The sequence below is a fragment of the Zymoseptoria tritici genome, chromosome 3, assembly GCF_000219625.1.
Source record: "Zymoseptoria tritici IPO323 chromosome 3, whole genome shotgun sequence".
Classification (NCBI taxonomy): Eukaryota; Fungi; Ascomycota; class Dothideomycetes; order Mycosphaerellales; family Mycosphaerellaceae; genus Zymoseptoria; species Zymoseptoria tritici.
Window position 1 is genome coordinate 1,043,749 of NC_018216.1, and position 23,778 is coordinate 1,067,526.

A 23,778-nucleotide genomic window follows, 5' to 3' on the forward strand; every position below is an offset into this window, starting at 1 on the left:
GATCTCGCGCGTATAGGAGCTATTACTCTAAGCGCAAGAACTACGCTAAACTATAAGTTATAACCGGGCTCCGCTCGAAAGTCGCTACTAACTACCTAGTCCTTAATTCGCTTATATTGCCTACACCCTTTAGACCTACGTAGGAACTTAGTAGGTAGCGTAAGTATCGCCGGCCTCTGCTCGAAAACTGTCGGCTAATTAGACTATAGTAATAAGGCTTATAATAGTTTAGGTACTACTCTTAAGGCTTAGAAGGCCCTAAAGCTATTATAGGTAGTAGGTTTGCTCTCTACGTAGGTTCTCTTCTTATCTCCGATCGAAAAGCCCTACTAACTGCTCGAAATAGTCCGGTAGTCTTAGAGATTACTTATTCTATAAAGGAGGTTATCGCGTAGTAAGGATAAACGTAAGTACTTTGCTAGTCTCCGTTTAGTATAACCCGCTAACCGTTTATTAGTCCTAATAGCATTCCTACTACTCTCGTATTAGGTAGGCGTTGCTCCTTATAGATAGCTACTTCTACTTGTTCTTAGTCGGTTCCTAGTATAGAATATAGTAATACGATTACTACTCTAAAAAGCAATTTATAAAATAAAAATTCTTACGTAACCTCTTATTCTCCTTATACGTCTAGTTACTTCTTCTCGGTAACCGCTCTCTTTTTCCTCTTCTTAATATACTTCTCTTTTAGCCTATTATTAACTTTAGTATTTCTAAATTTTTGCTCGAAGTTATTTATAGCGACGGTGTCCGCTAGGTTATCTAAGGGCTCCTACGTTAGATCGTAGTAGCCGGTCTATTTAACTAGGACCTCCCTTCCCCCTCCTCTATTCTTTAGTACTATCTTCGTATATAATAGTTCTTCTATATCCTATTCCTCGTACGACTTAATTAATACTAGATCCGGCTAGTAATCGTTAGAGACCTAGCCTAGGAAAGGGTCGTCGCTTACTAGTCTTAATAGATCTAAATAGAAGACTAGATAAATATTACTAGGGATCCTAGCTAAACGGATAGAAACCGGTAATAAGACCTTATTAACTATATACTTCGCATTCTTATAGTCTAGGCTTTCCTTAGGGCGATTAGTACGATAATTCCTTAAATTTAGCTATACCTTATCGCCCTTCTAGTATATTAGCGCCGCGGTGCGCTTCCTGTTAGCGGCCTCCTCCTACTTTTAGGTAGTATCTACTATACTTGCCTAGTATAGGTCTATAATTCCCTTTATTTTCTCTACGAACTTTAAGGCTCTCTAGGCTATAGCTAGCGTAGAGGGCTCCTCGTTGTCCGGTTCTAAGGGCACGGGAGACGGGGCTTTGTATCTATAAACTACGAAGAAGGGGCTTATTCCTAACCCCGAATAGTAATAGGCGTTTAGCGCTAATTAGGCTATAGAGAGCTAGCGTTTCTAGTCGGACTACTTGTAATTAATATAGTTCCTTAGATAGGCTTAGACGTCCTAGTTTAGTCTCTCTAGGCCTCCGTCGGTTTAAAGGTAGTAAGCTAAGCTTAGTTACTACTATACTTTAACTAACCGGCAGAGTATTTTCTAAAATGTACTTGTCTAGTTCGTCCTCCTATCGCTCGTAATCGCGCTCGGCAGCCTATAATATCTTACCTAGTAGTCTAGGAATCTCTCGGCGCACTCCTCCGCTTTTATACTAGGCATCGCCTCTAAAACGATAGACTTGCTTAAACAGTCCTTAATAACCTATAGGTAACAGTTCCCCTTAGACTTAGGGAGGTTAGTTATAAAATCTATAGAGATCTCCTAGAAGAAGCGATCGGGAACTAGCAGAGGGCGTAGAAGTCTGTGTTTGTGCTCTCTCTATACCTTATTCCTTCTATAGTAATCGTAGTTTCTTAAAAACCTCCTAATATAACGTAATTATAGGGGCTAGTAGAAGTTTCTCCCTAGTATAAAGGCCGTAGAGTCCCGCCCGGGGTAGCCGTATACCGGGGAGTTATGTACGAACTAAATAATCTTAGTACGGAGTTTATCGTTTTGTAGAATCTTAGTATCCGCTAACTTGTATTCGGCCTCCGACGCAACTACTGCTCTAGGAACCTACAACCTACTGCGATGCCTTAAGCGGCCCTTCTTGTCGATGCTACAATCCCTAATCTAGATTTTAACCTTTAGATCTAGTAGAATAGCCCGGGATCCGTCCTTAACTGCGCGGATTACTATCTTATACTAGGTGTCCTTTTTTAAAGTCGGACCCTATAGTTTATTTAACTCGCTATCCTAAAAGGGTCCCGCTATAGCCGCGTCCTTACTATCGGAATTCGGCTCTAAAGCTATTAGCTATATTAGTATAGCTTATAGGTAGCAGAGTTAGATAGACGTAGCCGACAGGTTATTAGCTACTACCTTCCTTTCCCCTCCGGCCGCCGGCTAATTTAGGGCTAGATTAGGTTCTAGGAACCTCCTAAACCGTAATATCTTATTGTCCTTGCCTAGAGTATCCTACTCCCTATAAGAAAGTGCGTCCGGTATAATTACTTCGGTCCCTAGTTAGTATACAAGTTTAAACTAGAACAAAGTAATAGTCTTAAACTATCGAATCTACCTCTTACTTAGCTACCTCTTCGTTATAAAGTACTCTAGGTTCTTATAGTCCGTCTAAATAGTAAAGGGACTACACGTCTTTAGCTTAGGTGCCTAGAATTTTAGGTAGGATACTACTACTAATATTTCCTTATTATAAATGTTATAGTTAATCTCGGCCTTATTAAGCTTCTATAAAAAGAAGCCTACTAGCTTTAGGATACTATTCGCTTCCTATAGGAGCGCGCCTCTAATTGCGAACCCGCTATAATCCGTCTCTAGGAACGTAGGAAGCCCCGGGTCGTAGTATATAAGCACTAGAGCCCTATAATACTTCCCCTTTAACTTCTCGAATACTTCCTCCTTAAGCTCTCCTTAGGAGAACGGCGTTCCCTTCCCGGTAAGCGCGGTTAAAGGAGCGGCGATCTTAGAGTAGTTAGGGATAAATATCCTATAGTAGTTAGTAAAACCTAGGAACCTTCGAACCTCCTTCTATGTTTATAGTGCCTTCTAGTCTTCTACTACTTAAGTCTTCTTAGGGTCGGGTCCTACGCCTTTTCCGTCGGCATAAATAATAAACCCTAGGTACTTAACAGTCTTCTATGCAAAAGCGCACTTCCCTAGGTCTAGGTATAGGCCCCTATCCTAAAGGGCCCGGAGGACTATACGAACCTTCTAGTAGTAATCCTCGAGCGTACTATTAGAGTAGATAATTATATTATTACTATATGCTAATGCAAAGTCGTTTAGATATTCCCGCAACAAATTATTAATAAACCGCTAGAAAGTCGCTAGTGCCTTAGATAGACTGAACAGGTATACTAACTACTTAAACAGACTAAATCTAGTACGGAAGGCTGTTTTGTACTCTTCGCCGGCTGCTATACGAATGTAATAGAAGGCGGCTATAACGTTAACCTTTATAAGCTATTATAAGCCCGTAAGGTTCCTTAAGGTCTCCGGAACTAATAGGAGTAGGTACCTGTTATACTTCGTTAGGGCGTTTAGCGCTCGATAGTTATAGTAAAAACGTAGTCCCCCTCCTAGTTTACAAGCAAAAAGCACCGGTGCTATAGCCTCCGAGGAACTTAGCTGGATATATCCCTTTTTTAGTAGGGCATCGATAACTTTTCTTAGGACTAGGAGTTCGTCCTTAGATATGCTATATAAGAGGCCCTAAGGTAAGCGGGGCAGTAAACTATCGGAATTCAGCCGGAGAGTAATCTTATAGTCTAGATCCCCTCTATAAGGAGCAAGCTTATCGGCCTCCCGCGTCCTAAATAGCGGCAGCATATCGTAAAGCTCTAGGGGGAGCCTACTCTTAAGCTACTTGTCCGTTAAGGGCTCCTTTACTTCTAAGGATTTCTAGATATCCTAAACCGTCGCTATAGCAAGGGTTATAAGCCTCTTAGCATCCTAAAGGGTCTTCTTAACGTCCTCGACTAAAGCTGTAGTAGCTGCTATAAAGCTGCCGGAGTCCTTAATCTCCTTATAGTTCCTCCCTTCTTCTACCTATTTGTTAGCGACACTATAGTAGAACCGGTGTTCCTCTAGTGTAGTCCGGATCTTATTATGCGCCTTCTAGGGGTTCCCGAGGATTAGAGGGAAGGCTAAGTTAAGCACGACGTAAGTATATACTAACTAGGTATATCCGCTTACTCCTATCCGGAATGCGACGACTCCCTTAATCTACGAGTTATGTATAGACGTAGTAGCGCCTATAACGCCTCTCTTCTTATCGCTAACTAAGCTAAGCCCGAGGCCTTTAGCTAGGTCTCCGTTAATAGTAGCGTAGTATTAATATCCTTCGTCGATTAGGGCGAAGATCCCGAAGGTTTCTTCTAGGACTACGTCGCTATAGATTAGGGTACTGTTTATCTTACTCTTAAACACTTCCTAGCCTACTATTATTACTATAGCTATACCGTCTCCTACCCTAGCACTTCGGGAAGGAGTTAGTCTTTTCCTGTCTCTACGGAATCCGACTCCTCTTTATCGTCCTCTAGAACCGGTCCCGCGCGGACCGCGTTTATTCTAGTAGGTAGCGTTACTACGGTGTAGGGATATTCGCGTATGCGGTATCTGTCTACTCTATAGCGGAAGTAGAGTCTCTTCTATCGGTGTCGCTCTCTTTCTACGTCGTTAACCTACTTTACTCTCTACTTCCTTCTAGCGTAACTATTCCGACTTCCTTAGCTTCTTAAGCAATTCCTACTCGTCTAGGCCGGGGTTATAATAGTATCTTTATTAGCGTCTACTCGTACTCTCGAGGTGCTCCTACCCTAAGGGCGCGCGGTTACTAGTATAAAAGAAATAGTATCCTTATTCTTCTCTTTCTACTTTTTGTTAGCAGCCTTAAACTAGTTAGTAGCCTCTAGATTAGTTATTACCTACTCGACCTCCTCCGCATAATCGTTATAGTCCTTAATATTTGCGATAGAGGTAGTATATATCTTTATAGGGTTCGAAAAGGTGTATTTTAGGTATCTAATCTAGACCTCGTCTTTCTAGCTCGCTCCGCCGGTACTAAGTAGGAGATCGTCGAATCTTAGCTAGTAGTCGTACTATAGCTAACTAAGTTTATACTAGAGGTTTGTAAGCTCTTCTAGTATGTTTAAGGCCTCTTTACTATCGCCGAAGACCTCTTCGAGTCGCGTAAAGAAAGCCTTAGGGTCCCGCGCTTTATTTGCTCCTCCTAACTCCTAGAAATAATATATACGAGATCTCTCCTTATAAGGGAGGGTATTGTAGATAGCGTCCTAGTAGTATAGGTCGGGGAGCGTTAGTTTAAGGCCGGCACGTACTCGAAAGGCGCTTCTTAGCTATAGTAGATAGTCTTAGAAAGTGCTCGACTTCCTATCCTAGGCTACCGGCTTCTAACCTTTAGGGCCCGAGGGTTTTAAGTTGTCGCCCGCGGCCGTTCGACCGGAGATCGCCTAGGTTAGTGCTCGAATTAGGTTATTTATAGAAGGGGCCGCTAGATCTACTAGGGCTCCTCTAGTCTCGGCTGCTAGCTACGGTACATTCTGCTCGGCTTCCGCCCGATTAATAGCGTTCTACTAATATTCTAGCTCTACCTATATTATATTTTAATATGCATATAGTTGCTAGAGGAACGTTTGTAGATCGGGTGCACTCGGCTCCTCCGGATTAACGTTACCGGATCCCGAAGGATTTACGCCGTTATCCGTTATATCGTTTATAGTAGGAGTTGTATCGAGTAGATCGAACTTAATGTTATAGGTAAACAATATATACACGAGAGTTTAGAGTCTATATTAGATACAGCAAGTTCGATAAGGAAGCAGCCTAGAACCTCGCGGTAAGCGCAGAAAAGGATATAGGCTACTAAGACAAAGCACGGGGTTGCGCCACGTGTCATAGAAAGGGCGCCAGTCCCTCACATAAACTATTATAAGCCTTATTACTATAGTCTAATTAGCCGACGGTCTTCGAGCGGAGGCCGGCGATACTTACGCTACCTACTAAGTTCCTACGCGGGTCTAAAGGGCGTAGGCGATATAAGCGAATTAAGGACTAGGCAGTTAGCGGCGACTTTCGAGCGGAGCTAGGTTATAACTTATAGTTTAGCGCAATTCTTATACTTAGAGTAATAGCTCCTATACGCGCGAGATCGGCCTATCTAAGTTTGTTAGCGGGGTCCGGCGGAAAATAGGCAGGATACATTTTATACTACCGGTAGGACGTAGTCGATTCCGCTCTTAGCGTATAGCTCGTAATAAATAATAGTACGCGGCTAGTTCTAAGCGGGAGCCGCTAGAGGAGGAGCGGGGGCGGGCGCCGGCGGGTTGTTAGCGGCTAGTAGGAAGGTAAGGCTAGGACCTAGGTTATTGTTCGGAGGATTGTTATTATTACCGAAAATAGATATTATCTACGACTCCGTTAGAAAAGCACTAGGATCCTAGATAAAAGCGAAGGACTCGAACCCTTAACCTTTAGGTTAAAAACTTACCTTAACAATTTAGTAATACTAGTAGTAGAAAAGAGGGGGGGGCAGGGTATTTATACGTAGCCCTAGGCTTTAAGGGCGTATTTTCTATATATTATTACTTTCTCGAAAATACTAGAAAAGTAAAGAGATAGAGTAAAGTATAGCGGGCTTATTATATTAGGATCTAATAGTTTTCGCCTAGACATATAATAATATTAGGAAAAGAGCGGACAATAGGAGTAAATTTTAGCTAATTAGACGATTGTAATAGGTCTAAAGGAGGAGGGTAAATAGTCCGCTACTTTTATATTAGTTACCGACGACTTTTCCGCGTACTAAGAGGAGGGGGGTATTATAAGGGACTAGCGCCCTTTCTATAATACGTAGCGTAACCCTATGCTTTGTCTTAGTAGCCTACATCCTTTTCTGCGCTTACCGCGAGGTTCTAGGCTACTTCCTTATCGAACTTGCTATATCTAATATAGACTCTAAACTCTCGTATATATATTGTTTACCCGTAATATAATATAAGCTTAACGATATTAGGGCTGCTCTATCGGTCGCGTAATAAGTGCTCTAAAAGGTTCTCGTCTTGTCTCGTAAGCTATATGTTAGTCGGTCGCGCCGCTAGCTATTACGTAAGAACGGGTTAGCGGATATTTATAAAAAGTAGCTTATACGATAGGACGCGTTAAGCACTTTAAAATAAGGTGGTTTCTAGTATAATCGGAGCAATATTAGTAGTGTAGTAGATAAGAATTAAATTAATAGTTATGGCAGTAGTAAGGAAGTTGGAGTTCGAATTTGGCTTGGCATTTCCCACCTGTTTTGCAGCGTAGAATAGTGAACTCCGTGTGAGATCCGTGCACTCCGGCGCGCCATCGACTTGCTCCAATGCTCGACACTTCCATGTTCGCCTTTCATCATGACTGAACAAGCAGCGATTCAGAGTCGCTTGCCAGGACCCAGATAAATCAAGTTCAAGTCACCGACAAGATGCGGGATGCCAGAGGCCGCGCACACCGGTCTTGGCCCGGCTGGAAAAGTCGGTCGCGTTGTCAACCACTTCCGAGATCCTGCAGAACCGCATTGGCATCCACGGACGATGGCACAGATGCCAAGTGCCAATATGGACTCGCCCTACGTCCACGGACCGACCTGAGGGGATGCACAAGATTTACGCACGTAGTGAGCCCGATGAGAGTCTGGCCATATCCGTCACGGTTCTGGCGCTTGCACCGAGCACGATTACCAAGCGTGAACACAAGCCTATCGCTTGAGGGTCAACATCCCGGTCCACAGTAGCGAGGCTGGTGTCTCCATCGAATCCCCTTCGGTATAATTCTGCCGGTCAAGGATCGCGATCTTTCGTCCCAGGAGGCAAAGGATCATGCAATAGGGCTTTTACAGAATGCATCGGTGCGCCCACGATGCTCCTTGGATATGCAGGATGAGATGCCGCCTCTACCACGGCAAATATAGCCCGACGTGTCGCATCCATTCCGATGAAAATGCTCGTCGGTCCGATCAGCCCGGACAGCAATCCTCAGGCAATACGCGAAGACGCAACATTGTCCAGACCAGATCACCCCATTCTGAACCGCCAGCACGCACTTGGATATAGTCCGCGGGCTCTATGCACTGTATGCAGCAACCGCCAACCGGCGGAATCCTAGACGCCAAGGCATCTTGGCTGTGGGGTACATTTTGCATGGAGATCGCGAGTCTTAGACGTCACTTTGTTCCTGTATGTGACCAACATGGCCAATATTCACCCGGCTGGGCAAAATGTACTGGGGTTGACGGGAGTTCGCGTGGGCAGACAGGCTGTGAGGTCGAAAGACCATTGGATTGACGAGCGACAACCTCCACATTGGGCTAGTGAGCGCAGCCACGCATGGAAAGATCTACGGTCCTCACGACTGTGCCTATTAGTCGACTCCACGTCTGCCGTGGAGCGGGTTAGAGGCAGTTCCACCCGTGGACGCGTAGACATGGGCATACTCGGCGGCTGTGCACCAGCTGTGCCTTTGACGAATGAGGATTGAGGTATCCACTGCAAGTAGCCTGGAGACCAGCCTTGGACGTCTTGAGTAGCCTGGCGCACGTCAGCATGTGAATCTGAGAATCTGCATAAGAGCTCAGGCGCGTCGTCCATGTCGTTCTTGTTTCATCTGCCTCTGTCCATTCGCACCAGTTCTTCGACAACGCTACTCTACCACAACCAACTATGCAGTTCAAGAACTTCTTCCTCGCCGCGGCGATAGCTGCTCTGACCTCAGCGCAAGACGTGCCAACTCTTGCTGCTGCTCTCAACAGCACGGAGTCCCTGTCGTCTCTGAACACTCTTCTCGGACAATATCCAGACCGTAAGTCCGGCTTGCGATACCGTCTGACCATCACTAACCTCCTCCAGTGCTTGCCACTCTCGCCGGACTGACAAATACTTCCATCTTCGCTCCCAGCAACGAAGCTCTTGAGACATTAATGGCACAGGATGGATTCGCGGAATTGGCTGCCACTGATGGCTACATCGAGGCTCTCCTGACCTACCATGTCGTACCTGCTCAATTGGCCTCTGCCAATATCACTGCAACACCGGCATTTGTCCCAACTCTGCTCAACGACACCACCTACTCCAATGTTACCGGTGGACAGGTCATTGGCCTCGTTCTGAGCGGTGAGGGAGACAACGCTACGGCGCAGGTCATCTCTGGACTCGCTCAACGATCGAACATCACCACTGCTGTATGTGCATACCTGTCAAGGTTCGGGATCGACCATGCTGACATCTCTTCAGGACGTCGAAGTCTCCACCGGCTACGTCCACATCATTGACTCCGTGCTGACGCTGCCTGTCAACATCACCTCGACCCTAACGGCCGCCAATCTTACCGGTCTCGCTGGCGCCGTCATCTTTGCCGACCTCGGTGATACACTTGACTCTTCCGAGGATGTCACAGTTTTCGCCCCAACCACCGAAGCCTTCGAAGCTATCGCCAGCGCTCTTGAAAACGCCACAGCAGAGACTGTCGCCAGCATCCTCCAATACCACGTCGCACCTCAAATTGGGTACAGCTCTCTCTTGCAAAACGGAAGCCAGCTCGAGACTCTGGCCGGCTCAAACGTCAACGTGACGATTCTCGACGGCGAAGTGTTCGTGAACTCAGCCAAGGTCATCGCCACTGATATCCTAGTCTCTGGCGGTGTTGTGCACCTCATTGAGGCCGTCCTCAACCCCAACTCGACCAACGTGCCCAACGCTGAGGAGGATCAGAGCCCATCGAACTTCGAGGGCGCTACCGCTGGAGATGTGGATGAGATTACCAACCTAGTCTCCACGACCGCGACCAGCGTCATCTCACCGCCGCCTGCGACGCCTGCACCTGAGGGAGGTGCTGGCGGTGCTGGTGCTGGTACTTCCACTTCGGAAGACTCGGCTTCTATGCCAACTGGAGCGATGGGTGCGGCCGCTCTGTTTGGAGGAATGGCCATTCTTGCGCAGTTTTAGAGGAGCGGTTAGGTTACCCCCACCGCGGGCACTATAACGAGGCTGGCGCAGCCATCGGTGTAAAAAAGACCGGCAGTCGGCGCTGAAATGCTAGTGACATGGGCGATGTAGGCTACGACCAGCAGATGTAGCATTTGGCGGCCGGGGAGGAAGGATATCAGGCTCTCTTTGCAGCCATCAGCTCCGCTCCTCGAGACTCCGAAGAAGTTGAATACTCAGACAATTGGTTATTGATGTGCCCGGTCACCACGATCACGCTGATCTATCCCGCTTGAGTACTGCCAAAATCTCTCCAAAGACGTCCAACGCTTGGATGCAGCTCTGCAGTGTCCCTCGTCATCTCTGCCGTGACCCTACTCCTGCCTGCCCGGCCACTCACCAACCCACTTCACAATCTGCGCCACAGCCTGGTCGATCGTCTTTTCGATGTCCTCGATTGCTTTCCCTCCCCCAACCGGGGTGTACTGCTCCGTGCAATGATGCCCACCTGGCAGGACCAGCACAGTAACATTTTCCGAACTCTCCATCGGTCCACCCGGTCGGAACTGCGACGTAACGCCAGCTGAAGCCCACGGATCGAATTCTCCCTCAACGAACAGAACGCGGGAGATATTCTGCGGATTCCAGCCGCCGGTGAAAGCATTAGTGTCGTCCACCGTTCGGCCTTGGTTGTATGTCTCGCCACTGGGAGTCGGAGGGAAGTAGAGGCCGCAGATACGGTGCCAATAATCGGCGTCGATGAGGCGCGAGACGAGCGATGGACAGCCCGCGGGAGCGCCGGTCTGCCAGGTTCCAAGGGGTGTGGCGCAGTTGAGCCATGTGTACGGACGATTGGTGCGCAATCCCATTGAGACGTCCGTGTATATCGGGGCGGAGGCATTATGACTGTCGTAGCACTCTGCCGCGGTGTCATCATCAGGGCAGCCAGAGATAGCTTGGCCGAAGTCTTTCCACCACCTGGCGTAGCCGTCGAGCGCTTTCTCGACTCCGACGCCCTCTGGACCAGCTATGGTACTGTTGACGTTCTCGATGTAGTCGCACCAGGTGAGAAACAAATGATTGTCCGATTCATCACCCTCCTGCCAAAGCCCTGGCGCATACCCGATCTGATTCACAAAGTCGTCGTTGTGTTTTACCGACTGGAGATTGAATTTGGCTTTGAGATCGGTAATGTCTTGTGCGGACCCATGGAGAAGTATATCGTCGATGTGGTCGACGACGGCGACGACGTCCTTGCTGCAATTCCTCGCCATGCCTTCTTCGATGCGAACAAAGTACTGCCAGAAAGGGTCGAGAGCCTGCATAACTGCGCTAGATACGTAGTAGGCCCAGAATGTGCCGGGGTACAGATTGGCTATGACGCGGCAATTCCTCCGGAGTATGAGCCTCCGTGAAGGACCTGGTAAAACAAGGAGCATAAGTCAGCTTTAGTTAAGACAATAAGAGCTCGATGCTGAGCAAGACCTGCCGGCGTTCCCGTGACAGTCTCGGGTTATTGCCGGCCTTATAGACTTTAGTACTTACCCATGGCGCCACGGTCGGATGGGTGCCATTAGGCCCAAATGGTAGCTCGACGTTGTTGGCAAAGTAGACAAGATCCTTCATCGCATTCTCGATCGTAAGATATTTCAAATTCTCGGTCGTCAGCTCCTCGAATGGAGTGGAATTTCCCCTGCAGTGACAAAGAAAGGGCAAAAGTCAGCTAGTGTGGTCGAGGCATCAAAGTAGATGTGAGGCGTCTGCAGTTCCGCCAGAGATGGACATCCTATGCATGCTTCCTCTTGGACGTCTGGATCTCCGCTACAGGACTTCTCGAGGCTTTCTCCGCTTCTTCAAAACTGGCAAACTTACCAGTACTATGCGCACGAAGTATATGTGTCAGCTTTATCCCAACCAATGACCACAGGTAGCGACGCAAAGCAGAACCCGGCACAGCCCAAAGGAAATCTCTGAACTCGTGCAAGATCCTCATGTTTTCGCAGCACTCACCCTGTGCTCAATGTTGATCGCGGCGCCACCAAGCTCTTGAGCCATACGTCCCATCGTGGTGACGTTGAAGATAAAGCCAATGCCGTCCGTGCCATTCCAGTGAGAGGGAGAGAAGAGGACGATGGGCGAGCCCGGCCCTTGGTAGAAGTGGTAGTTGTACCAGTAGGACTGCTGAAATGTGCCCAGACTTGGATTGTTGTGATCGATGAGCTGCGCGAATTCACCATGCTCAACCTGCCATGGGCCGTCCACTTTCTGAGGTGGAATTGAGCGCCGTCCGAAGGCGAATGCCTTGGTCGCCAACATCGCGAGGGCGAGAATGGCCCACATGGCGTGGAACGGAGAAGTTGTGTTGCGCGAAGGCTTTCTGGGACGACAGAAGAAAGGGAAAGCAACATTGGCGTGCAGGAAGTCTTGAGTAAGCATGGATTGAAGTTAGATGAGATTGCCGACAAGAAAGCTGCATGGGTGGCCCCTTGTCACAATGTCCAGGAGGAGTGGAGGACTACAGCGTGTTGGCACATCGGAATGGTCGCCGGTTGCAGGCTCAGAGGAGGATTTCCAGGCCAGAGAACTCGAGGCAAGCTTCGAGCGACAACCATTGAGATGCCCTCAAATGCTGTAGAGGACGAAGACAAATCCGGACCCCTGAGAAAGCCCCCTCGTCGATAATTGACGCTTTTGATTTTCGTAGACTACAGGCCCAAGCTATGCACGGGCCACGCTGTGTACGCTCGAATTTCGAGAACGTCAAAAACGATAATTTTAACCAAACTTCCACGAATTAATACACTACAACTATAGCACCGATAGACGATGCATTAAAGGAGCTAACAGACGCGAAGATAAAGAATATTTAGAAAATCGCGACGAAGTATAAGGTGCACCGTAGTACTTTATCGAGACGATAGCGTAAGCTAACTAATTTACGCGCCCGACGCGATAAGAATAACTTAATATTATTATACTAGCAAGAGCGCACTCTTGTAGCCTATATCGATACCCTTACCCGCAAAGGCATTCTACCGACACCGGCAATAGTTCTTATCTTCGTTTACGACATTACAAAGGTCCTTCTAGATCGTAAATAGGTACTACGGTTCGTTAAAAGGTACAGGAAGGATATCGATTCGAGGTACCTTAAACTACTAGTTGTAAGGGTCTGAACCGAAGTTGCGCACAAAGGTCCAGATCCGAATGTATGAAATTCTAAAGCTACCGAAAGAAGATCTATCTAGAACAACGGAACGTCGAGTATAAGCTGTGTGTGCGCGTAGCGTCGCTTAGCGCATACGTGGCCTTCTAGTCGGCCAAAAGGAAGCTTGTTCCCGATTCGGCCTAGTGGATTTCTGAACCGGCGTTCGTCTGTTAGGCGTTAGCCCTAGGCATCGGCACAGCCGATGTAGCCTTAGGCACTAGCCTCTAACAATACCCCCCCCCCCCCCCCCTTATCCCTACCCCTAATCGCAAAACCGGTGTAACTATTAAATTCGCCTTAAAATTCTACCCTATCCCTAGAAATCTAGCTCCGTTACCTCCTAACCTGCTAATCTTATGCTCTGCAGCTTATAAAAAGCCGGAGGTAAAGGGTCTATTCTACTTAGCTATTTAACCTCCGGGAAATTGTTAGGTATATATTTTTTAGGAATCTGCATGTGCCTAGATTTATACGTTCTTAAGACGCCTTATACAACCTACTAGTCGACAACGTCTAGGCCGATAACGAAGCGGCTAACAGACATAGTAGCCTAACGGCTAGCTATTTAGGGTGCGCATAGAAGCAGTTCGGCTAACCCTATGTCGTAAGTAGGGTTATACTCTATATATTACTATATACGCTATTGCGTTATATAGGTCCTCTATTCTATAATGCTCCTCTTAAACTTGTAGGTTTTACCCGGTTAGGAAGTCGTAGACTTCTAAGTACTTCGTTGCATAGTCGATATAGTTTACTACAAGTTTAAAAGGGGGAAGACTTAAATCTTTTGCGAGATTCTTATCTTTTGTCGAAGGAAGAGGGTCGAGTCTAGTATACCGAGCGCGGTATCGTAGTTTTATATCGTACGATAGATAAACAGGTATCTAGTAGTCGTATCTAGTATCCGGTAAAGGTAAGGGCCTATAACAAAGAACCGGACTAAGAAGTCTAACGTCGCGCAGTTTAAGGTTATGTAGGACCGTCTGCCGTATTCGCGTCGCCGTAGAGTGTTTCGAAACGCTCGAGGGCTACTATATCCTCAAACTCGCGCAAAGGCTCCTAAGTAGGTCGGTTGTAACCTACCTACTTAACAAGAGCCTCTCGGCGATAGCCGCGGCCGACGCGCCTTGTATAATAGCGAAGAAGCGCCTCTATACTATATTCTTCGTCTCCTATATTGTTAAGAATCGCGGCGGGCTACGAATCCGTAACGATCTAGGACGGAAGCGCATTGTTATATACTAAGCGTAAGAGCGATATATAAAACCTCGGATAAATACCGTAAGGAACATCGAGCTCGACGAAGTAGGGCATACTTTCGAAAGTACGAACAACTATATACTTCGCGTAAATCTAGTCGAGCTTCTTCGTAGGCCGGTCTATCTTAATATTCTAAAGTAAGAGCTAGACCTTGTCCCCGACCTTGTACTTAGTAGCGACGTTCCGGGACCGGTTCGCATAGTACTCCTACTGCTACTAGGCTACGGCTATTGCTAAAGCGGCGAACTCGCGAGCCTATTGCAGCTTAGTAACAATATACATACCTTCCTCGCGAGGGTTCCGAGGCGACTCGACAGTGTCGGAAATAGTCTCGATCGTACGTAGGTAGTACCCGTATATAAGGAAGAAGGGAGAGACCTACGTCGTAGAAGGTACGCGCGAATCTAAGGCGATCTGTACGAGCGAGAGCCACTTGCCCTAATTGCCTTAATTATAGCTAACGAATGCCTGCAAGTAGGTCTCGACTTCCTAGTTTCGTCGTTCGGTAGAACTGTCGGTCTCTAGGTAGTACGCGGTAGATAGTCGCCGAACGATACCTAACCGCTCGTATACTTCTTTCTAGAGGGCGTTAATAAATTAAACACCTCGATCCGACGTAATACTAGTAGGTAGCTAGTATATGCCGACGTAGCGTTCGATAAGGAGCTCTACGACGCCCTTAGCGTCGAACTGCCTAGGAGGGACTCGTAAGAGCATAGTGCCTTTCCCGAGGCGATCCGTAATAATAAGGAGGGTAGTAGCGCCGTCCTCTTCGTTAGGCGCTAGGTCTATAACAAAGTCTATCGATATCTCCGTCTAAATACGCTCCGGGATCGGTAAGGGACGTAATAGCCCGCGTTGCTTCTCTCTCTAGATAGTAGTCTACCTGTACGTAGTATAGTTTTGTACGAACTTACGTACTTTGGCATTTATTCCTAGCTAGAAGAACTGTTAAGATAGAAAGTTAATAGTAGTATCGCGTCTAGTATGTCTACCGAGGACCGAGTTGTACGTTATTTAGATAACTCTTATTGTTAGCGGTTCGAAGAGAGGTAGCCAGATCCGTTCTCGAAAGCGAAGTAGGCCGTCCCGTATATCGCATTCCCTAATAGAGAGCTTAAGATTAAGATCTATAGGGAACGCCTATTAACCTTATTCGATAGCCTCGAGTGCGCGTAAGTAACTATTTCCGTACGGTAGCGAGAAAGCGTCTATCTAAAGCTATAATAACTCGGTATCGTCCGGGAAGGGAGAAGTAGGCGTAGATAGCTCGGTAGGGAAGGCCTTTAGGCTAGAGTCGAGTAAGATTCCCTCTCGACTATGTAGCCTATTATTAGATTCGTCTTGCGGCATATCCTACTCCTGTCGAGATAACGCATCCGGGACGGTAGCTTGTTTTCTAGGGCGATGAACTAACAACATACGGAAGGGCGCGAGGAACTCGCTCTATCGGATTTAGCGTTCGTTAAAAGACTTCTTAATAAAGAAAGGCTCGAGGTTCTTGTAATCCGTAAGGACCTCGAATTTGTACTTTAGTCCGCGTAGTTCCGAATTCCATTCCTTTAAATACTTAACGATAGCTAAGAGTTCTTTGTCGTAGATGTCGTAGTTAATCTCGGCAATAGCGTATCGCTACGAGAAGAACGCTACCGGTCGCTAAGTCTATAGTACCGTATCGAATTAATATAGTACACCGCCTATCGCCCAGCCCGAAGAGTCGGGCTCGACTCGCGTCTTCTTATCTAGGTCGTAGCTCGCTAGGACAGGTCTGTAGATAAAAGCGTCCTTAATATCCTCGAAAGCCTTATCCTATTCGTCTCCCTAACGAAAGCCTATCGTCTTCTTCGTAAGATCGGTAAGAGGGCGAACGAGATCGCTATACTTACGGATAAACATCCTATAGTAATTAGCGAACCCGAGGAACGAGTAGACTCCGCGAATAGTTAGGGGTCTATCCTAGTCCCGGATAGCCTATACCTTCGCGGGGTCTATTCGTACGCCGATACCTACTTCGACAATATACCCTAGGTACTTCGTAGTACGAGTCTCGAACTCGCACTTCGATATATCTAGAACAAGCTCGCTATCCTTAATGCGTTATAAAACCTACGTTACCTTCTCCTAGTAGTCGGCAAGGGTACCGGAAGAGAAGATAAGTGTAAGGACACCCTCACGATGACGCCTCCTACCTGTCCTAACCTAGACCATCCTAGCACTATAGATTACCGGTGCTATCTTATCTAGCCCAGACTAGGACATCCTGTAGAGGGACGAACCTTACGGGCGTACGATAGCCCCCGAGCGGACGTTAGACTACGACCGGTGCCTAGTCTAGGCGGAGGGACGCATTCGGCAATACGAAGGGCGGGTACATAGCCTTAGGGGACGCTCTTGTCTATTCCCTTCCTTATCGAATCGACTCGTTATATTCTACAACTATTTGTTTTCGGTGTAAGCCTACATTCCCTCTCGAGGTGCTTCTAACATTCGATTCGATTAAAAACAACTATACAACTATACCGAAAACTACCGACATAGCTCTAAAGGTTACCTGTCGTTAGGACGATTCCCTTCCTAACACCTCCGCCCGATAGTAGGCGAGCGCTTCCTCTACGGAGCTATTAGCTACGCCTGCTAGTTAGCTGTAGGACGTTAACCTTCTTAACTAGCCTAGCTCGGGAGAGACCGCGGAAGAAAGGGCTACCTAGGAGCACGACAACGAAGTCGCCCGCGCTACCTTCGAGTTCTTAACCCTTTAGTAGAAGATTAAGGAACTCCGTACTAAACTAGACTATCCTACGCTAGAAGGGAACCTAAGGACAGCTACCCTCCGCTACCTTTTCTCTAAACCTAACTAGCATACTAAGACGAAGGATAACCTCCCTAAGTTAAAGGAGCTACTAGTCTTCGAGGGCAAGTCGCGTACGAGCTACGACGACTAGGTCCGAGCCCTCGAAAGAGCCTTTAGACGATACGAAGGATTCGCCGAACGCGAAGACTGTAAGGTCGACTTTACTACCGACTATATAGGAAAGCTCTAGCAAGACTACTAGGAACGCTACGTCGACGGCCTTAACAACTATTCTAAGCTAACTTAGTCTATAATAAAGGAGGTTATACTTAACTCGATAGGCATAGAGACCGAACGGCGCGAGAAGGCCTACAAGAAGCTAAAAAAGGTTACCCTAGGTAACCGCACGCCGGAAGAACTCCTTAAGGAGCTAAAGACACTCTAGAAGGAGCTCGATAAAAGGGACGATAGCAAGAAGATCCTTAGGTTCTATAGCGCCCTTCTATAGACCCTTCGCAACCGCCTCTCGAACTACCCTACTACCCTACTAAACCTAGTAGACGCCGAGGAGAGGGCTAAAAAGGCCTACCGTGCTATCGAGGGCTCTAAATAAGAGGCTCGTAAGAGGCAGGCGGCTAAAAGGACGGCTAAGTAGGCGAAGAAGCGCCCTAGCGACGGCTCTACTACTCTAGACGGTAAGAAGGCAAAGACTAGCGATAGCGAACAGAACCCGAAGGCCCCCTCGAAGGCTACGTACTACGAATACTAATAGGTCGGGCATATCCGCCGCGACTATACTAACTAGCACCTATAGAAGGATTCGGGGAAAGAGACGCCCCCTAAGTAGACGCTGTTGCTTAGGTAGGCTAAGTCCTCTATAATAAGGATTAGCGGCGCTCGGCTAAGCCAGGAAAGCGCCGCGCTTAGCAAGGGCGCCTAATTAGCGTCGAGTTAACGCTAAACGGCCTAGGGGAGTCTAGAAAGGTCCGGGGCCTAATTAATAGCGGCGCCTAGGACAACTTCTACGATTCTATACTAGTAAAGGAAATAGGGTAGACGGTTTCCGAGCTATCTACCTAGACAAAGTACCTAACTCTAAATAGCTAGAGCCTATAGGTCTTTAAAGAAACGAGAAACTCCTACAAGGCTATAGACACCTCTAGCAAGGCGTAGGGGTGCGTAGATACGTTTAAGGTAGGACGTATCTACAGTTTCGAAGTCGTACTCGGCATGCCCTAGCTCGAGAAGTACAACCCGGGTATTAGCTTCGCTCTAAAGAAGGTCTTCTAGAAGCAGAAACCTCGAAAGCGGCAAGTAATAGCGGTAGTGTCCCCGGACAGGTTCTACTAGGAGTGTCTTAGTAAAGTCGAAGCAGCTCTTTACATTATATCGATCTAAGAGGTCGAGGATAGACTCGAACTAGACTAGAATAGTGTCCTAACGGCGTACTCTAACTTCCCCGACGTCTTTTCGGAGGAGTTAGCTAGCGAGTTAGCACTATATAGACCGTACGATCTTAGGATCGACCTAGTTAAGGGAGTAAAGGTCCTATTTAGCCCTATATACGCTCTGTCGGAGGCAGAGATAAATGCGATGCGCAAGCAGCTCCCTAAACATCTAAAGAGTAGCTTTATTCGCCGCTCGACATCCTCGGCGGGCGCGCTAATCCTCTTCGCGAGAAAAAAGGACAACACACTCCGCCTCTATATCGACTACCGCGGCCTAAATGCAGTTATAGTAAAGAACAAGGGGGGTCTTCCCCTAATTTCCGAGTTAATAGACTAGCTAGCTAGCGCTAGGTACTTTACGAAGATAGACCTCCGCTACGCGTACTACCGTGTCCGTATCCGGGAAGGCGACGAGTAGAAGACAGCCTTCCGGACCAGATACGGCTATTTCGAATACACCGTAATGCCCTTCGGGCTCTATAATGCCCCCGCGGTGTTCCAAAACTTTATTAATAGCGTGTTAGTAGGGCTAATCGACGTGTTCTACGTCGTTTACCTCGACGATATCCTTATATACTCTAAAACGGTAGAGGAGCACAAGGGCTACGTCCGGGAGGTGCTAGAGCGCCTCCGGAAACACAAGTTGTACGCTAACCTATCTAAGTGCGATTTCTACAAGGACCGCGTCGACTACCTCGGGTACGTTATTATATATAATAGGCTAGAGATCGACCTAGAGCGGGTTAGATCGGTCTAGGAGTAGCTACTTCCCTAATTAATACATAACATTAGGGTCTTTATCGGCTTCGCGAACTACTATAGGCGCTTTATTAAGGGTTTCTTACGCCTCGCTACGGCACTTAACCGCTATACGGAGGGGAAAAAGGCAGTAAACTAACGTAAAAAGGAACGAGCATACTTAGAGCTTAACGAGCAAGCTATACTTTCCTTTAACGAATTGCGGAAAAGGTTCTCGGAAGCTCCTATCCTATGCTATTTTAACCTAGAACTGCCCTATAGGGTAGAAACCGACGCCTTAGGCGAGGTAATCTCGGGCATCCTAAGCTAACTATACGAAGACCACGGCAAGACGTAGTAGTTCCCTATATTATACTTCTTACAAAAGATAATCGCGGCAGAACGGAACTACGTTACGGAAGACGCTAAGCTATTAGTAGTCGTAGACTCCTTTAAGCACTTTAGATAATACCTAGAGGGGGCTCGATACTAGGTCGAACTACTAACGGATTATGCAAACCTACAAACTCTTATAACGACTAAGACCTTATCTAGGCGGCAGGTTAGATAGGCCGAGTAGTTATCGTAGATCGACTTTAGGACTATTTACAGACCCGGCAAGGCTAATAGGGCGGCGGATGCACTAAGTAGAAGGCCCGACCTTATAGATAAGGACTACTCTAGATAGTAGGCTACAGACGAAGAGTCGTCTACAAGCTTGCAGCTCCTCTAGATAGCATTCTAACCGCATCTAGACTATAATAGACTAGTAAGGCACGTAGGGGCAGTAAAGGACGCCCTAGACCTAAAAACGCGCCTAAAACGCGCCCTCTTAAAAGATCCGACCTTTAACAGGATTAACGAGGAGAAGGACTAAGCAGAACCTACTTTCTAGGCAGATCGATAGACTAACAAGGATAGAGTCGCGTATATAGACGGCAAGGCTTACGTACCTAAAGGAAGTATAAGACTCTAACTACTTTAGGAATGCTACGACGACCCTATAGTAGGGCACTTCGGCTTCTCTCGAACGCTCGAACTTCTATAAAGGAGTTTCTACTAGCCTAAAATAAGGAAATACGTTAAGGACTATATACGAATATGTTAAGCGTATAGTAGGGCAAAGCTACGGCGGCACAAACCTTACAGATTGCTGCACGTAGAGCTACTATTGCTTATACTATAGGAGGATGTAACGCTAGACTTTATAACGGACCTGCTACCTAGCATACTTCTAGGCCAGGCTTACGACTTAATCCTAGTAATCGTAGACAGATATACCAAAATAGTCTATTATGCGCTATACAAGAAGACGATTACCGCAGCAGAGCTCGTAGAGGTATTTATAAGGGAAGTCGTACGACTCTATAGCGCACTAGCTACGATTACGTCGGATCGAGGGCCTATCCTAACCTTAAAATTCTAGAGCACGTTCTGTTTCTGCCTTAGTATACGCCGGAAACTAAGTACAGCGTTCTACCCTTAAACAGACGGGCAAACAGAGTGCTAAAACCAGACGCTAGAGCAGTATCTTCGCACATACTGCAACTATAAACAGGACAACTAGGCCTCCTTACTTTCTACCGCGGAATTCTTATATAATAATAGCGTATACTCCGTAATAGGGGTTACGCTATTCTAGGCGTATACGACACGGGACCCTCGGCGGTACTACTAGCCTAGACTACGCTAGGATAGACGAGAAGCCCTATTCGCTGCACAACTTGCGGACCGCGTTATCTCCAACTAGAAGAAACTGCGGGTCAGACTAGCTAAAACAAAGAAGCAAATAGCTAAATAGGCGAACGAGCATAGGAAGGACATCTCCTTTAACGTCGGAGACGAAGTCTACCTTAACATACGTAATATTAGGTTATTAAGACCTTCGGCGAAGCTCGATTATAAATACATTAGACCTTATAAGGTAAAAGCGGTTATTAACCGCGTCGCATATACGCTCGATCTACTAGACTTACTAAAGATCTACCTAACCTTCTATATTTCTCTATTAGAACTATCTATCCCGGACTAGTTTAGTCGCAAACAGGCTAAGATAATGCGATACGACGTAGGAGAGGACAACGAATACGAAGTCGAGGCTATTCTGGCCGAACGTGTAGACGAACTAAACAATCGGGAGTACCTTATTAAGTAGAAAGATTACGACTAGTCCGAGAACTCCTAGGAAGTAGTAGTTAATATTAGCCCGGCGGCAATGCGGGCCTACCGGCGCAGAATAGGCTAGGAAGGACTAACTGCGCGCGGCAAATTCCGGAAAAAACGCTAACCCCCTTAGTTAATTTTTTAATCTTTTTTCCTTTATAATATTAGACTTTAACATTTTTAATAATTCTAGGGATTTTATTTAGGCGTTAAGGCTTTCTATTCTAGACTATTCTGGCCTACGTTAAGCTATTCTACGCTATTATAACTTAAAAGGGCCCTATTACTCTACGTAATAGCATTATCTGTTATACCCTATATACTGCTAGAGCTAACTAGACTAAACCGGCTTAATTATCGCTATCCTCGTCTGAAGCGTCCTCTCTACGCTCCTAAGCGGCCGTAGTGCGCACTAAAGCCTTTAACGCCTCCCTATTAGTCTTTCCTGTACCCCTAGCGTATATATTAAATCTCTCTAGGGCCTTGCTATTACGATGCAAGGCAGTCTTATACTTGTTAAGCTTCTCTGTTAACGACTAGACTGTAATAGCGCCCTTTAGATTAATTAGGCGGCTTCTCTTAGACCTCGGGGTCCCGGCAGTAGCCTACTCCTACATCCTAGCGTTAGCATAGTCTAAAATGCGCTAGAACGGTACACTTACGGCCTTCTCTATATAAGTAGCGGCCGACCTGTCCCGCTTCTTAACCTTTTAACCCGTCGTGTCCTACTCGCGGGTACCCTAATGCAAAGTAAGACCCTCCGGGCCGCGAACGCTGTTTCTAAGCTCCCTAAGGCGCTAACTGTTAGCATACTAGTCTAAAATAAGCTAGAACGGCATATACAACTTAATCGAACTAGTAAATAAGAGCACCTTGCTCCTTAACTTCTTCCTGTTGTCCGCGTTCGCTACCGGATTAGCGTACTCTACTTAAATCTAGGCATTAATAGTGTCCTACTCGTCCTTACGGGCTAGAGGGAGCTATTTAGGGTTAGCCTAGATCTAGAAGACTCTAGAATAGTCTAGAAATATCCTACCTAGAAACAATCGGCGTTTCTGTCGTCTAGACAGCCGGCGCATTTAGTAGTAATGCCCTTAATAGGCTTCTCTAACGCTAACTAGCATAGTTTAGTTAAGTCTTTGTTTAGCTTAATGTCTTTAATATAATTAAAGTACGGATTGTAGTTAAAAGCCCCGTTGCGGACCTTTTTAGCGTAATCGTTGCGTACGAGGGCCGCGGCGGCGGAAGATATAGTATGTCTACGCTAATGTTAGCCTTGCTAGACCTAAACTGGACTATACTAGCACTACCCTAGATTACTTACTTTTTAGTAGTTAGTAAAGAAGAGAGAAAGTTTAGAAGAAGAATTAAATTAATATAGCGACGCTACGGACCCGCAAATCCTTCTAGATTAGGACATCTAGCAGCTAACAGCTTGTAAATTTTCTACTGCAACTAAGGTTAGTTGTAGAGAGGGGAGGGGGGCAATGTAAGGACACCCTTACGATAACGCCTCCTACCTGTCCTAACCTGGACTATCCTAGTACTACAGATTACTAGTGCTATCTTATCTAGCCTAGACTAGGATATCCTGTAGAGGGACGAACCTTACGGGCGTACGATAGCCCCCGAGCGGACGTTAGACTGCGACCGGTGCCTAGTCTAGGCGGAGGGACGCATTTGGCAACACGAAGGGCGGGTACATAGCCTCGGGGGATGCTCTTGTCTATTCCCTTCCTTATCGAATTAACTCGTTACATTCTACAACTATTTGTTTTCGGTGCAAGCCTACATTCCCTCTCGAGGTGCTTCTAACAATAAGGATGTCGTCGATATAGGCTATACAAAAGTTATCGAGTAAGTCGCGTAGGATCTAGTTCAGATACCGTTAGAAGGTAGCCGGCGCGCTAGTAAGACTAAAGGGGCAAACGTTCTACTCGAACAAGCCGTAGCGGGTACGGAAAGCAGTCTTCTATTCCTCGCCTTTAGTAATACGGATCTAATGAAATATAGTAGAAACGTCGAGCTTCGTAAGCTACTTAGCTTTACTAAGAGACGTAAGCGTCTCTCGAATAAGCGGGAGGGGAAAACGGTCCTTTAAAGTAATAGCGTTTAGGCTACGGTAGTCGACATAGAAACGAAGGCCGCTGCCGGGTTTCTTAGCGAAAAGAACT

General features: G+C 46.8%; 2 protein-coding genes across 2 annotated transcripts; one reads left to right on the forward strand and one right to left on the reverse strand.

The window, feature by feature from the left end:
* Positions 1–8,726: 8,726 nt before the first annotated feature.
* MYCGRDRAFT_56432 (putative beta-Ig-H3/fasciclin) lies at positions 8,727–9,747 on the forward strand (the record flags this gene model as incomplete). The annotated part of the gene is made up of 3 exons (XM_003853678.1): positions 8,727–8,875; positions 8,923–9,254; positions 9,307–9,747. Coding segments are annotated over 3 exons (912 nt in total), but the record flags the coding sequence as incomplete, so codon positions are not given.
* A 623-nt stretch (positions 9,748–10,370) lies between these two features.
* Positions 10,371–12,583, reverse strand: SCP7 (serine carboxypeptidase; the record flags this gene model as incomplete). The annotated part of the gene is made up of 3 exons (XM_003854485.1): positions 10,371–11,328; positions 11,869–11,873; positions 12,007–12,583. 3 exons carry the CDS (start codon positions 12,430–12,432, stop codon positions 10,371–10,373), a joined length of 1,389 nt encoding a protein of 462 aa, XP_003854533.1.
* Positions 12,584–23,778: the final 11,195 nt, after the last annotated feature.